Here is a 16,547-nt window from a genome sequence, read left to right on the forward strand (position 1 = left end):
ATGATTCTCTCTGCAAAGGTGAACTTGACGCAGGGAAAACCTGGCTTTCTTAAACTGATGATTATTCTCTGGAGAGGAGAGTTCTTACTTTTTCTCATGCTGTACTTATGCAGGTTAGATATTCCCTTCCCAGGGCTGGCGCTGTGGTGCAGTAGGTTAATCCTCTGCCTACAGCGCCGGCATCCCATATGGGCACCGGTTCGGGACCTGGCTGCTCCTCTTCCAGGCCAGCTGTTTGCTGTGGCCTGGGAAAGTGGTGGAATTTGGCCCAAGTCCTTGGGCCCCTGCACTCATGTGGGAGACCTGGAAGAAGCTCCTGGCTCTTGGCTTCAGATCGTCCCAGCTCTGGCCATTGCGGCCATTTGGGGAGTGAACCAATGGATGGAAGACCGACCTCTCTGTTTCTCCCTCTCACTTCTCAAATAAATAAATAAAAATAATAAAAAGAAACTTCCGTCCCTGATCCAGGAATTATTCCCTTTCCACTGGCTTTTGGAAAGCTCAGTGCTTGCTGCTTTTCTGAACTTCAGGAATATTCCTCACGGGCCTAGGGGGCTTCAGCCCCAAAGGACAGGCTTCTGACAGGGTCTTACCTGGTCAAACAGACTCATGCCCAGGACGGGGAGGGACGTGTAGATCAGATTGTAGCAGGTGATGAACCAGTTGTCATAAACTGTCTGGAAGATCAAGGGGAATTTAAAGGCCTTTATCTCCTCCAAAGTTCAGCTCCAGAATAGCGTCCCTACCTGCGCTCCCCCTCCCCTGCCCAAGCCCTAACTCAGCTGCCCACCACTACACTAACTTAGAACAAAATTTGGATTCCAGAAATCTGACTCTGACCCCCCAGTCTCTGATCTTAAGTCATTTAGACCCTGGAGTCCTAGGCTAGGGCAGGGCTGACCTGGACCCACCCTGAGCTAACTGGCACCAAGTCAGAGTGCTGCTGGGAACGCAGTCCTACCTCCGTGCTCACAATCAGGGGGACCTCCAGGTTTTTTTCTTTTGTCAGTGGCTTCTGTGGCACAGGACACCTCCTAACACTGACAGTTTGGAATAGCCCCAGTGTTGCTTCTTCAGCTGGGTGCTCCACCCTGGGGCCTGCAGAGGCCCCCTTTCCTAACCAGCCACAAGAGGTCAGCAGCAACACATGCGTACTCCACACACTGCCCACACACCCGCCTGGCTTCCCTAGGCACAGGGAGGGGGCGCTGCACCAATGTACTGCTGTCTGCTGACTGCTGGTTTCCCCGGGAGCCTGCAGCAACAAAGGTAGCAGGCATCTGCACGTACAATCATTCCTCAGGTCGTTTCTCCTGGGAATCCTTGGGAGATGGGAAAAAAACTTCTCATAGGAAAAGGGACTCCTCTTAGAACATCAAAATCCCCCTCTAAGGTGTCAGAGATTTCATAGTCAAGGTGGAATGAATTCGTCAGGACTGCGTTGGGAGGGCAGCACGGGCAGTCAGGGTGGGGACGGAGGAGTGCAGGGGAGCTGTATTTGCAAGCATGACTACAGCTCAACACCAGGACCAGCCTGGCCGGCATAACCGATAGGCTCCTTGAAGCTTTGCTTGGTCCACAAAGATTACTTTGGATGGTGAGAAGACTCTCAGATCCAGGAATTCCCCCCATTTCAGGTTTGGAAATTCCAGGTGCCAATGTCAGGGGCGAGGTGAAATGAAGGTAGCTTATGAGAGTCCTGAAGGTGGGTGTCCAAGCCCAATGAGAGCCAGGCCAGAAGAGTGTTGATATGGAACTAGAAGACGTGGTGGAGGGTTGGATGGGGAGGTCGGCCTGGGGTGAAGAGCTTTATGGGTGGGAGGCAGAATGTTCTTGCCATACACTGGTCTCTAGAGGAGGACAAAGAGTGGAGCTGGCTGCAGTGAGAAGTGAGCGGTTGGCTAGGGTGGAGATTGCCACCTGATCTCCTACCTGTGCAGAGAACCCGTTGAAGAAGGCGTACCAGAAGTGTACCAGGGTGAAGGCAAAGTTCTTGTAAAAGAAGTAGCTGAGAAACTTGCACATGCGATTGTAGGACCAGCGGCCATGCACCAAGATGAGACGCTGGAGGTAGTAGAACTGGGAGAAGGCGAAGTCGCTGTTGAGCATGGCCTGCATCCCCTCCTGGCCGCTGATGCCGACGCCGATGTGGGCAGCTGCAATGCAACCCCAGAAGTTTCTCAGCCACAGAGCTTGTTTTCTGGGCTCCCCAGCCTGGGAAGTGTCAAGGGAAGGCTGAAATGACACACAAACCACTCCTTTTTACAGGGGACATACAGTTAGGCCTCACGGGAAAGTGTGCTGGGTGTTCTTTGCCCCTACTCTAGTCACTTGGCTTCTGTCCTACGGTCCAGATGCTGAGGTTTAAATTTCCTGTTATCTCTGGAAGCCATTTGGATCAATTAAAAATGTAGGATGACTGCAGTCTAACACAAGGTTTGATTACCTAAGATTTTCTAAGGGGCTAAAATTCCAACTGTTGGGATGAGTGTGTGAGCCACACAAGTTGTGAGAAATGAAATGAGGCGATCCCAGGTGTTTTTCCTGGATAAAGCAAGGATGATACTTGATGGAAGATGAGACTAAAGTCCCTAAGCATCTTAGTTTATCTGTGTAATTCATTCTGGCCAAATTCACTGATCTTGTATTTTGTATTTATTGTATTATTGCATTGCTTGATGGGACAATCGAAGTGTCTAAGGCCATAAGAACCAGAGAGGTCCTAAAGACTGATGAAGAGAGCAAGAACACGGCTTAGCAGTGAAACTGAGGCTGGCCTAGCCACTAATATTTCCTGAGTGGGGTTGGGGTGGGGTGGGTTTGAGGACCTGTAGGTTTTATCTACATCTCACAGGTCTACAGACTGCTGGAGGCTAATGACATTCACCTGAAATGAAGTCAGTAGGCTTTGGCCATTTGCTTCTGTTTACTGGAAGCGATCAGGAAGTCACCTGCTCTCCAGCAAGGGGAGCCAGCGCAAGCTCTTGGGAGCCACAGCCTGGGGGCTGCACTGGGCTCACAGGCTGCAGCCTTCAAAACAGGAACAGACTAGGACTCCTGACCAAGGATTCTTTCTGTGGTCTGTGATGCGGACCCCAAAGGCTGGTGTGGTGGTTGTATTGCTCTGTGAATGCATCATGTGGGAGTCCTGTGCGTGTGCGTGTGTGTGTGTGCACGCACAGGGATGTGAATGTGTGCATGCCTGTGGGCCAATGAATGCATGTGGAAATAAGTGAGAGTGCAGGTGTGCAGGAGCATGAGTGGAGCTGCAGAACCAGTAGAAATGCAGAACGCATTCGATAGGCAGGGGTGTGAGCCTGAACACAGTACCACCCAGATCAGTTTTGCCCACGGAGGAAGGAAGGGGCAAGCCCACGGCTGGGGTCTACTGTCCCCCTGCCCTCACATGCCTTTGATCATGCTGACGTCATTGGCCCCATCCCCGATGGCCAGTGTCACCACCTTCTTGTACCTCTTCACCAGCTCTACCACCTGGGCCTTCTGAAGGGGTGTCATCCGGCAGCAGATCACCCCTCTGCACATGCATGCCACTCGCAGCAGTTCCAACTCCACGTCCCCTTCTAGAGCGTGGGCCTGCAGCACCGGGACACACCCACTCTTCAGGTTGCCCCCAGAGGCTGTGGGGGCAGGACCTTCTCAGGCCCTTCCCCATCCTCCATACTTTCCTGTCCCTCACAGGGCAGGAACACCTGCTCCCAAGGTGCCCCGCCCCCCAGGATCGCCAAGCCCCTGAGTATGTTCTAAACATCCTCCCATCTGACCCAGCCTCCAGGGGGAGAGCAGCCAACAAATCAATTGACAGCACCGCGAGGCTAAGGTGCTTCTTGGAGGACCTGGCCCTGCTTGCTTTCCCCCCTCCCCTAAGTGACCGCCCACAGCATACTAAGGATTTGGATCAGGAAAGACTATGTCTTCACTGGCCTTTCTTCACTGACTCCTGCCTGGAGACCCCCAGGAGAGGTGTCGTTCAGGCAAGGGCACCCAGGGAGGGCCAGAGCGCAGCTCATAGGCTGAGGAAGGCGCCTTGAAATTCTGCTGGGGTGGGCTGGGCTGGGGAAGAGAGGCCCCTGGGAGGAGAAAACAGAATCGTAGCTCTGTGTTGCCCACCAGACTGTAGCCATTGATGACCAAACCGTAGTTGCCATTGGGCACCTCTTCAGGCACTGTGAAGAGTGCCTTGTGCTTCTTGGCGAGGAAGATGTTCACTGGGTCCGAGTCCAGGAGAGAATCGGGTTTCATCTTGCTCCTTGCTTTCCTGCAAGCCAAGAGTAGTGGTCAGAGCTTAGGGAGGACAGTGGAGCCCCGGAGAAAGCGGGCAGGTGGTGGGGCAGGGCAGGGGGGAGTATAGGGACTTTTGCAAAGCACCAGCTGGGACCTCAGATTCCACTGCTTCCTGGCACCTGCCACTGTCTTAGGTCCCTGGCCATCCCTATGCCACACTGTTCCGCCACCTACACTCCAACTCCTTTAGCGAACGGTTCTTTGTAACAGTCTCTCGAGGGTTCAGCTTTCTGTCTTCTCTTTCTCCATTTCTCCCCTATTCCTTCTGGTGGTGCAGGGGCGACACTGGGAGAAGAGATGGCTGGGAAAGCTAAGGGCCGAGGGCCGAGTGTGGCCGTTCTATCGGTACCTGAGTTCTTGACGAACGGTCTCACTGTCCTTGCCTTTCACGGTGAACACCTCGTCCATTTCGTCCTCGAATATGTTACAGGAGTAGGCAATGTTTACCGCAGTTTCTATAGCGAAGGGGGGGGGGGGACACAGGTCTCATTTTGGTGAGTGTTTCTAGACAGGGACAGGGTGTTCACAGTGTACAGGGACAGGGTCTTTAACGGTGGCAGGCAGAGTGCCTTTGCCCACATTTGCCATGGGGGCACTCAGAATATGTTTTTCCAGAATCAGCGGTGGCCATATTCAAACACCCACAGGAACAGACTTACGAGTTACTAATCAACAACTAGGATCACTCCGGCCTAGCCTTCCCTAGACAACCTCCCCTTTTTCTTAAAGTAATTCCGGTCTGATTCCAGTTCTCCCGGCAATCAGGACGTATTGCTTGGAACAGCACTGTGCCCATGTCTGTTATAGATTTTTTTGGAGGATTGAGATGTGTTTCAGTTGTATCTTTCCTTGACATTAAGAAATCCAGAATGTGGAATAAATTCATACTGGAGAAAAAAATTAAATTAAGTCCTGAATCTCTGACTACAAGTGGTGTCAGAATTCAGAGGAGAGGTTGTGATTATCACAGAAACTTCCTTGGAGGAAGGCCTGTTAAAGGGAAGGAAAAGGCGTGTCCAGGGGTAAAGAGCCCAAATAGAGGCCCTAGGTAAGAACTGGGCTGACTGGGACAGGCTGGAGGAACTGGCCACGTTCAAGGTCTTGAAGGCCCAATAGAGATGTCTTATCTTTACCACGCAGAGCTACTGTAGGTCCCTGAGCAGGGGGGTAACTTAAAAACCCAGGGTCTGAGGGAGACAGAAATGACGACTGCAAATAGGTTATGCTGCAATGAGTAAGAGCAAGAAACAGAGAAGACTTCAAGCTTTTGTAGATGTGGGACTGAACTCAGGTGGTGGTAGGGTGGGGAGGTTTTCACGTCCGTCAGTGAGAGTTGGTGAGAAAGGACCTCTTTGCGACAATGGAGAGGGCACAAAGACAACTGTAAAGTTGGGAGCTTATAGTTGGTGGGAGACAGATTCGTCCCAGCATCTGACATGAAGTGTGTGCTCAGCAAATTATCCCAGCCTGGGAAGGGAGGCGTCCTGTCCGGACTGGAAGTGGGTTACAAGCTGTTTGTCAGGAAAGTCACTTTTGAAAAAAAGGAAAGAAGAAAAGAGATGGCTAACATGGGCAGGGAGGAGGCCAGGCCAGGCCAGGCGCTCCCCTTTACCTTGCTTATCTCCAGTTAAAACCCATATTTTAATTTTGGCTTTGCTCAGGGTCATGACTGTCTCAGGAACTCCATCTTGCAGCTTGTCCTCGATGGCTGTGGCCCCTAACAGCTTCAAACAGAGATAGCAGTGAGTGAGGAGAAGGGGGGAGTCGCAGCATCCACCACTTCCCAGCAACGGCGCAGGGACCTCGGCCTTCTGGCCAGTGAACTGGCTCTGGTGTGGCCTGAGGCTCCCAGGGCGTGAAGCTCAGCAAACTGCTCCGCACACAGTCAGCTTTTCAACCGTACACTGAAATCAAACGTGGAGCACAGGAAGTTAGGGACCGGATGGGGAAGTCTGGCCCAAGTCACACATGAAGCTATGTGCTACTTCTAAACCATCTTTTTTTTTTTTTTATAATTTTATTTGACAGGTAGAGTCATAGACAGCAAGAGAGAGAGAGAGAGACAGAGACAGAGAGAAAGGTCTTCCTTCCGTTGGTTCACTCCACAAATGGCCGCTACTGCCGACGCAGCACTGATCCGAAGTCAGGAGCCAGGTGCTTCCTCCTGGTCTTCCATGCGGGTCGGGTTCAGGGGCCCAAGCACTTGGGCCATCCTTCACTGCACTCCCAGGCCATAACAGAGAGCTGGACTGGAAGAGGAGCAACCGGGACTAGAACCCGGTGCCCATATGGGATGCCGGCACTGCAGGCGGAGGATTAACCAAGTGAGCCACGGTGCCCCCCGCCCCCATCTCTGTTTTGTTTTCTTCCTTTGCTTCATAGCATGCTTCCTGGCCCTGCAAGTGGTGGATTCTACACAAAGGATCCCTGTATCCACTGTAGCATTTCCTGTAACCCTACAAGGACTGGCAGGTTCCCTACCACCCCTGCTAGGGACTAAAAGAGTCCTGGCCCGCTGCCGTGTCTTCCCTCTCTCACACTCCAGCAGGCCCTCTTTCTCTGTCTTGTGTCCTCCTGTTCTTTCCTCCTTACTCACACGGTTCCAGCCACACTGGCTGCCTTGCTGTCCAGCTGACAAGCTGGGCCTGCTCTTTTTGCAGGGGATTTTCTCTCGCCATTACTTCTGTCTGGAAAGCTATGCTTCAGTGGTTGCTTGGCTTGCCACCTTCTGCAGGTCCTCCTTCCACTGACAGCTAACCACCTTATTTACAATAGCAGCCAGGCACTGGTGTTGTCAGGTGCAGCAGGTTAAGCCACTGCCTGTGATGCCGACATCCCCTATCAGAGCGCCAGTTTGAGTCCTAACTGCTCTGCTTTTGATCCAGCTGCCTGCAAATGGGCCTGGGAAGGCAGTGGAGATGGTCTGAGGGCAAAGACCTGAGCCCACATGGGACACCCAGACAGAGTTCCTGGTTCCTGACTTCAGCTTGGCCCAACCATGACTGTTGTGGTTATTTAGGGAGTTGAACCAGCAGATGGAAGATCTCTTTCTCTCTCTACCTCTTGCTCTCTCTCTGTCACTCTGCCTTTCAAATAAGTAAAATAAATCTTAAAAAAATAGTAGCAATGCTTCCCCTTCCACCCTGCTCCAAAACACAGAGCATCTGCTGGCACCCCCTTTCTTCCTGACTTTATTTTTCCCCTTAGCACTTCCCCCATTTGCCATATTACATATGTTACCTTTTGTCTGCTTATTGCTACAGGCCCAGTGCCTGGTACACAGGAGGCACTTAATAAATGGAAGAATGAGTGAATTTCTTTTGTCTTGACTATTCCGTCAGTTCATTACAGGTTCCCTAACCTGCGCATTATGCGGATCCTGATCTCTCCTACATTACTTAGCTCCTGGGAGCAGCTTAAAGATAAGGAACACTGCGAGAAAGATAAAAATTACAGCTAATGCATTTTTCATTATGGATTCAGAGGATCCAAAGTATACAGAATCAACTTCCATTCCAGGAGCCAGGTCCCTGGCACAGAGCTCCGGAGTGCTCCTGCCAGGGCTGCCTCTCCCTCCTCTCAGAGAGAGCCTGCAGCCATCGATCCTCCGAAAGTCACCCTCAGGACCTTTGCAGAGTCTGTCGGTAGCTGACCCACCCCTAGCCTGCCCCTTGTTTCCTGACACTAACCATCAAGTCCTTTTCAACCTCTTCATAGACAACTGATAATTTTTTTTCCCGATTATCCAAAGACAGACAGGCTTCACTGTGCTTCATGGCCCAGGTCCGGAAGAACTTGTTGTCCAGTTCGCGGTAGGCCACTATTAGTGTGCGCAGCCCTTCACTGGCAAAATCCTGGAAGACAAATGTGTGACAGGTGGGCCTGGGCTGGACCAAGGCCCAGTTAAGGGAGTGGCGGGCTCACGCCACAGGTCTCATCTGCCTGCAAAATAGGATTGAATTGTCAGCATCGTCCCCAGTCTAAGAAGAAAGCAGCCACTGGATTTTCTCAGCAAAATGTCCCAGGAGTGGAGCCGGCAGAAGCTGGAAGACCGCGCGTTCCTGAGACAGAAGATTCTAGACTTAGTCACAGCTTATAATTCACCATAGATCGTTTGCTATGTGACTGTGAAAAACCACGTCCTCTAGGTTTCCTTCTTGTAAAATGGGGATAATTCACCCTCTAAAGAGAGGACAATGAAGACTATGAATAATAACAAGAAATTGTTATACAAATAATAAAAATGCTACTTCTTTTAAATAAGCATACACTCATCGTAATTTTCCTCTTCTCCATTTCTTCCTTCTTCAAAACTCAATATTTTTTTTTAAAAGATTTTATTTATTTATTTATTTGAGAGGCAGAGTTAGAGAGGGAGAGACAGAGGGAAAGGTCTTCCATCTGCTGCTTCACTCCCCAAATGGCCACAAAGACCGGAGCTGAGCCAATCTGAAACCAGAAGCCAGGAGCTTCTTCTGGGTCTCCCATGTGGGTGCAGGGGCCGAAGCACTTGGGCCATCACATATAACTTTCCCAGGCCATAGCAGAGAGTTGGATTGGAGGAGGAGCAGCTGGGACATGAACTGGCACCCATATGGGGGAGGCTTAGCCTACACAGTGCCGGCCCCTCCACTTGTGTGGTTCTTTACTTCTGTTAGCTCAGTTGATTACAGGTAGCCAGCTGTGTTCCTGAGGCTACTGCTAAAAGGCTCTCTGGATGAGTTAGCATCTTTTTGCTCCTTGGCCACTAACCATAGCCACCTTGCAGGAGTGTAGGTCATATAAGAGGCTGGGTGAGAGAATGGGTGGTTTAGAGAGGAACTCACATCCATCTAAGTGTGGGTTAAGACTAGATTTTGTATATTGAGAATGGCACGTAAAGCAACAATTCTACAAAATTGCTGCTATAGTGAACTGCAAAGTAATTCACTTTAGCATTTAAAAGCAAAAAGAAACAGAATTTGTTCCTAGCTCCCTGTGTGGCTCCTGTGTGTGTGATGCTCACTGTTAGGTGAAATTAACACAAGGCATACTTGTAGGAACACCATCTCTACAGCCTCTGTTCTATGGGCAGCTTTGAAAGCTCCAGATATCTCAGGATACTTTTTTTAAAAAAAATATTTATTTATTTATTTGAAAGTCAGAGTTACACAGAGAGAGAAGGAGAGGCAAAGAGAGAGGTCTTCCATCTGCTGGCTCACTCCCCAAGAGGCTGCAATGGCCAGAGCTGCGCTGATCCAAAGCCAGGAACCAGGAGCTTCTTCCAGGACTCCCACATGGGTGCAGGGACCCAAGGACTTGGGCCATCTTCTACTGCTTTCCCAGGCCATAGCAGAGAGCTGGATTTGAAGTGGAGCAGCCAGGTCTCGAACCAGTGCCCATATGGGATGCCGGTGCTTCAGGCCAAGGTGTTAACCCACTTTGCCACAGTGCCAGCCCCAGGAGACTTCTTAAGAAAGAAGTAATGTATGTAGAAACTGGTTTTATTTATTTATTTTTGATTTTTAAAAACTTTATTTCAACATAGCTATGCTTACAGAAATATGTTCACATTGGTTAATAGAACACAATTTAAATTTAACTTATCTGACAATTTTGACAGAAATCCTGGCACATAGTTTAAGGTTTTTAAAAAAAGGATTTTCAGCTTGATACATTTTTATTTATTTATTTATTTATTTTGACAGGGCAGCAGAAGATGACCCAAGTGTTCGGGTCCCTACCACCCATGTGGGAGACCCAGATGAAGCTCTTGGCTCCTGGCTTCAGCCAGGTACAGTGCTGGCCAGTGTGATCATTTGGGGGATGAGCTGGCAGATGGAAGATCTCTCTCTTTCTGTCTCTCCCTGACTTTCAAATAAATAAATAAATAAATATTTTTAAAAATCTTCCATCAAATGCTGCACAAGAAGGCAGCAAAAACCTTGAGAAATTTACCCTTGGCTTGCCTCAGAAACACATACTGTATAAAATTGGTACAGTAAAACATTGCTGTAGGGGCCAGTGCTGTGGTGTAGTAGGTTAAGCATCTGCCTGCAGTGCTGGCATCCCATAAAGGTGACAGTTCAAATCCCAGCTGCTCCTCTTCCGATCCAGCTCTCTGCTATGGCCTGGCAAAGCAGTATAAAATGGCCCAAGTGCTTGGGCCCCTGCACCCACATGGAAACCTGGAAGAAGCTCCTGGCTCCTGGCTTTGGGTCAGTGCAGCTCCAGCCATTGTGGCCATCTGGGGAGTGAACCAGCGGATGGAAGACCTCTCGGTTTCTCTCTCTGTGTGTCTGTAACTCTGCCTCTTAATAAACAAATCTTAAAAAAATAAACCGCTGCTGTAATGTTTCAATGCCAGTGTACAAAGTCTCCTGACTACTGAGGAAGGGGACAGGCAGGAGCCAGAAACTGGTTTCAGCTGGGATACAGAGGAGAGGACTTGAGAAGCTTAACAGCACATTAGTCCACTCAACAAGTCACTTAGTGGATGTGTTAGCGATAGTGGTCATCACTATTGCTGTGTGTGTATGTGTCTGTGTGGGGGGGCTGTTGGACTCTCTCAGGCTCATCATTAACGGCTGACAGATGACAGGACAGTCAGGCCCTACTCTTAAGCTTGGTAGCTGGAACTGTGTGGAGAGCTGTGACACAGCCTTATCACTCCCTCTGCAGCCAGTCTGTGGAAATGCTCTCTGGAAAGGTGTCCCAAGCCCTGTCTCCGTGGAGTTGCCCAGGTGGAGACTGCAGTTCATGGAGTGGGAATCACCCAACATGCGGCCTTTGGTGACTGGCTTCTTTCACTTCGCGTACTGTTCCCGTTTGGTTGCCTGCATTAGTGTCTCGTTTCTTTTTATTGACAAACACCATTCCGGCGCGTTCCATGTGTCCCTCAGCCCCTGACGGACACTCCCTGTCGTGACAGACTGCTGTGAACGCGGTGGACAGCCTCCCTCGCCCGGGAAACGCACCTAGCCGTGGAGATGGTGCATTGCACCATAACCTTACCCTTCACCCTTTGAGGAAGTGCCGGACTCTTGCCAAGCAGCGGCGCCGTTTTACCTTCCCGTCAACGACATATGGCGGTGCTAACATCTCCATCCTTGTTGACGCTCGTTACTGTCTGAGCACTTTTCTACTTTGGCCATCTCAGCTAGGTATAATGTGGTTTGCATTACACATAGCTTTGATTCGCATTTCCCTGACGACTAATGACGTGGAACATCTCGTCAGATGCTCACGCCTACTTGTTCCCTGACTTTTGGCTATGGATTAACACGGAATCAGGCCAAAATAGCCTAATAAAGTAGCATTCTCTCTATTCTATTTACTTTAATAAATATGATAAACATTTTAATCTGACCCCTGCCCATCCTGTCTTTCACTCTCTCCTTACTCCCACAAGTCTTTGTATATCCAGGTTTAGGGGTAGAAACCCTGGGGAGTACAAATCCGGCTTTGCTTTCTGACATCAGCAGGCTGAATCGCTTTCTCTTTTTGATATATCTGGAATCCCAGAGGGTGATCATAGGGTCAGATGTGGGGGCATCCTTGGGGATTCCAATCCTGTGGACAGCAGAGGGAGGTATCAGACAGCCCCTAAATAGCTCAGGAATGGGCTTGCTGCTCTACACCCTAAAGGCTGTCTGTCCTCACGGAGGCTGCTGGGGTGGGCCCTCCCCACCCTCCCAGGGCAGCAGACCCTGTTCTGAAACAAATTCCAGGTCTGACCTTGGGACCTTCTGAGCCAGGAATCAGAGCTATTCTGATTCTGTAAGTGTTCCCAAAGGCACAGTTTCATCACGCCTCTGGTTCCCGTCCCATCCAACTTGTTGACACAGAACTTGGCAAAGTGGCCAGTGAGAATCTCACAGATGAGGTAGTTTTATTCTTCCACCAACTAAAGAGACACAGATATCAATATACTCCCCCTCAAAAACACACTGACATGAGGACACAAATATGGACACATTTCCAGAGATCGAGAACCACTCCCAGCTTCCCTCTCCTGTAACCTACTTACATCTAAGTGTTCCAGGGTCATATCACAGAGGGGAACACAGGTTGGATGAAGCAGCTCACAGATGATGGTGTCTGCACCCTTGCAGAACAACATTACCCGATTTTCAGGCGTCCGCACTACAAACAAGCAAATGGAAGAAGGTGACCACGCAGGGCTACGGTCTGGGCTGCCGAGGGACAGCAGGCGGCTGCTGCCTCTGACATTAGTTCCAGATACCTTTAGAGGCTAGGCACAGGATAAATGACGTGCTGAGGGCTGGCGACGGTGTGAGAAGGGCTGATGGAATGCATGCTTCCATGTGTTCAGTATCCTCTGTGGAATGAATATTCTGCTGCAGAATCACATTTAGCTTCTCAATCCAAGCCCAGAGCAAGGCCCTCACCTAACAAGGACCAAGGATGGAAAATGTCCTTCCTTTTTCAGTCTGAGTCCCAAACTAACGGAGAAAGCAAGACAGAATGAACTTCCCTTCTACAGCTGTCCCTTGGTATCTGTAGGGAAATTGGCTCTGGAGCCCCCCTCCCCAGATACTAAAATATGTGCAGCTCAAGTGCCTTTGTAGGGTAGTATAGGACTTGCATATAACCTATGCATCCTTCCCACATGCTTTCAACCATCTCTATTTTCCTTACAATGTCTAACAACGTAAGTGCCATGTAAATAGTCACTATCCTGTATTGTTTAGGGAATAATAAGGAAAAAAATGTAGCATTCAGAACAGATGCACATTTTTTCAAAAATTTTCAATCCACATTTGGTTGAATCCATGGATGTGGAAGCTGCAGCTACAAGGGTCAACTGTATTATCTGTTCCTACCTTACTCCATGTCCAGGCTTTATGCATTTATTCTCTGTCCATATCTTGGCTTTGAGGGTACTGACAAGCCATTACCCAGGAACACCAGAGAAGAGACTTGGCATATGGTAGTAAGTCCCCATATGTGTGTGTATACTATGAGGGAGACTGTGGAAGTGGGAATGGCTGTGTGTATGTGCGTGCGTATGTGTGTGTGTGAGGCACAGGACCTACAAGAAGACATGTGAGTGGGAAAAAGCATTTGTGTGTAGGTAAAAGAGAAAGTCAATCTGTGAATGTGCGTGAAGTTCAAAGAAGGGGAGAAGGCCGGCTGGAGAGGTGCACCTACCAATAACAGACATCCTCTTGCGCACATTGTTGAAGTCCAAAATCGCCAGCAGCTGGTAGACTCTTGTTTCCCCCATTTCCACCACCGTGATAGTCTCAGAGGTGCGGGAACGGAACACAAAGCCAAAGTTCCTGGCAGCAGTGACCAGGGCGCCTTCGTCGGGGGACTGAGCCTGGTACACAAGCTCACCTGACAGGAGAGAAGAGGGCAAGCAGGGCCCACGTAGATGAGTGCTGAAGTCCACCCAGAATGGAGCCCAGGAGAGGACCTCTTTCTTCAAAACTTTCCCACAAGTCTGCCACTAAAAATCCAGACTGCAAAGAATGTGTGTGCCACTGTTCCTTCAGAATATTTTCAAGTCATTCCATAGACCTGAGTTGGTATTACAAAGATATATGGTATAGGCAACGTACACAAACAAATGAAACATAGCAATTATCTCTAGGTAAAGGTGCACCCCACCCAAACTTACTAGGCCCAGAACCACAAAATCTGGAAGGAAACTGAATTTTTAACAAATCTCTTGGGTGATTCTCCTGTACGTAGTGTAAGGCGCTCCTGTAGAAGATGACCACAACATTGGTAAACACTGCTCTAAGTTGATAAGCTTGATGGTTTAGCAAACAACGAAAAATACCTACGTGAATGAAGGGCATCACCCTTGAAACAACCCTGGGAAGCTAAATGGCTCAGTCCGTGAAATCAGGCTTCCGATCTGCTATTAGTCATTTCTGGATCTCCTGTGTTAGCGTGTTACCACAACCTGTGGTACATTTTGGGATTTCTGAAGGTCAATATGATTTTTTCAGTGTTTTAGTCAAATTTTATGGGTACTGAAATGTGAATTTTAGATAGCTTTTATATGTCACAAAACTATGTTGACTTTTTTCCTCAACCATTCAAAGAAAACAAAATCATTCTTGGGCTTTATAAAAACAGGCAATGTGCCAGATTTAGCCAATGGACCATAGATTGTTGACCCGTCCCTAGCAAAAGACACAACTGGCTTCACTGACTACTTATCACTTGAGAGAAATGCCATCATGTTGTCTAGAATCATACACATCTGGACTGCACAGTCTAGGCTTGGGCATGGTAAAGGCAGGAACACGTGTCTACATAGCAGTATTTTTGTCAAGGCCAGTCTGTGGGGCCCTATTTGGCATCTTATTTTTTCCCTTAGATTACTGGCAATATCTACACTTACATGCAATTTGATTTTTAAAACAGGCATCAACAAGACTCAACTTGTGAATGAGGTAGTGGAGGAGTGTAATTTTAGGTTGAATAGATGATGTATCTGCTGGGCAAATGAGGCCATTTTCTTGTGTGCAAACAAAGATGAAGCCAAGTATGCTTCCAATACCAGCAGCTTGTTGGAATGGCAGATCCAGAGAGGCATGTGGTGAGGGTGAGGCTTGGGGGGATGGGGGAGACATAAGATTTAACTTCTCATGCCCTTCTTGATGGTAGGATTTTAGGCAAGTAACTTACTTAATCTTTTTTACCTTTCCTTCCTTCCTTCCTTCCTTCCTTCCTTCCTTCCTTCCTTCCTTCCTTCCTTCCTTCCTTCCTTTCTTTTTGTTCTTTTTTTCTTTTTACCTTTAGTTTCTTTCTCTATAAAATGGGGGTCAATTTTCTGGGTTTGCCTATCTCAAAGGACTATTGTGAAGATTGTAGGAGGTGATATAAATGAAAGCAATTTATAGCACTGTAAAGTGATATTTACATCCTCATTTAAAGTATTCAAACTGGTAAGAGTATATTAAAGAGCACTTTGGCTTTAAAGGATTGGCTGCCTAAATTCTTGTTTGTTAAAGAAAAAATGTCTTTTAAATTTATAATCAGCTACTTCTCATTGCTCTGAAAGAGTTTGGGTAAACTGATGGGTGACACAGTCACATTCAATTACTGAAGAAACAAGGATATGTGGAGCTGCCTTTCAACTGTGCAGTGACAGGGGACACCTCAACTCTGCCTTCAGGAAGCCTTATCCGAGCCAGGGGGGCTGATCTGAGGGACAATTCAAATGGACAGGACATCACAGAATGTCAAGGTCAGACGCTCCTTTCAATGGCACCACATCTGACCCCCTGTTTAATGACTCTTCTACACCAGGAGTTATCTTCTGCTTGACTATCTCCAGTGACGGCAAGCTCAGCGCTTGTGTTGAGTGTCTGTTGGTTGTCGTACATTAGGCCACCACAGATCACTGAGCACGCCCACCAGCAACCAACCCAGACTCTGCCACACATTCCCGGTCCATGAGGCCTGAAGCCTCTCCTCACCTTCTACTTTCTCCTCTGACATCACCGTATGACACAATGAGAGCGACAGGAAAAACAAGTGTACCCAGTGATCTCCCTTTGTCACCGCTTCCACCAAAGTCTTGTCATAAAATGAGAACTTAGGATCAGCCAGTTTGTTGTAGGCAAAGTCGATCTTGTCTTTCTGCAACAAATATGTCAGAACATACTTCTCAGCAGCGGCTTGGCACTTTGTGGACAACTTGGGGGCGATCTCTGGAATGTGTTGAGAGCATTCAAGAGGATGAGAAGGGCAAAGCAAGATAAGCAGAGGAGGCACTGCTGGCTTCTAAGGCCATTGTAGCTCTGACCTGGATCCTCCATGCACAGGGGCCAGAAAACACCCTTCCCACAGGAGACGAGCACAGACCCTTCCCGAGCCCAGCTATTCTGAATGACTAACGGCCATCCTCACACTCTACTCTTCTGAGTCCCAAACTCTTAATCCAACCGGAGGCTATTAGAGGGCAAGTGCTCCCTAACAGGAAGTGGTATCCAGAAAGTTTTCTTTCTGGTTGCTTCCTGCCTGAATTTGGGTGCTGACAAGGGAACACAGTCCTAGGTAAGGTGGTATCACCATGCTGCACTGTTCCTCTCTGGTCCCACAAGCATTAAAAAGAGACTAGAGAGGAATATTGCAAGACAGAGGCAAGGCCATATGACAAGGAAGCTTCAGTACATGCTTGTTGTCCACAGACTTCATTTTGCTTCATCTATCAGCGTCCCTGATCCTTCGGGCCTCTGATCCTCCTGGCCATTTGCTCCTATTTTAGCTCTCACCTCCCT

At 48.8% G+C, this 16,547-nt stretch overlaps 1 protein-coding gene across 1 annotated transcript in view; it reads right to left on the bottom strand.

The window, feature by feature from the left end:
- Positions 1–16,547, bottom strand: part of LOC133770964 (phospholipid-transporting ATPase FetA-like) — a 101,045-nt gene that overhangs the window by 4,143 nt on the left and 80,355 nt on the right. The window contains 10 exon segments of the mRNA XM_062206738.1: positions 594–677; positions 1,933–2,156; positions 3,411–3,594; positions 4,129–4,276; positions 4,652–4,757; positions 5,915–6,026; positions 7,992–8,156; positions 12,311–12,426; positions 13,456–13,644; positions 15,744–15,906. Of these exon segments, the coding sequence (XP_062062722.1) occupies positions 594–677; positions 1,933–2,156; positions 3,411–3,594; positions 4,129–4,276; positions 4,652–4,757; positions 5,915–6,026; positions 7,992–8,156; positions 12,311–12,426; positions 13,456–13,644; positions 15,744–15,906 (1,491 nt within the window).

The sequence above is a fragment of the Lepus europaeus genome, chromosome 12, assembly GCF_033115175.1.
Source record: "Lepus europaeus isolate LE1 chromosome 12, mLepTim1.pri, whole genome shotgun sequence".
NCBI lineage: Eukaryota > Metazoa > Chordata > Mammalia > Lagomorpha > Leporidae > Lepus > Lepus europaeus.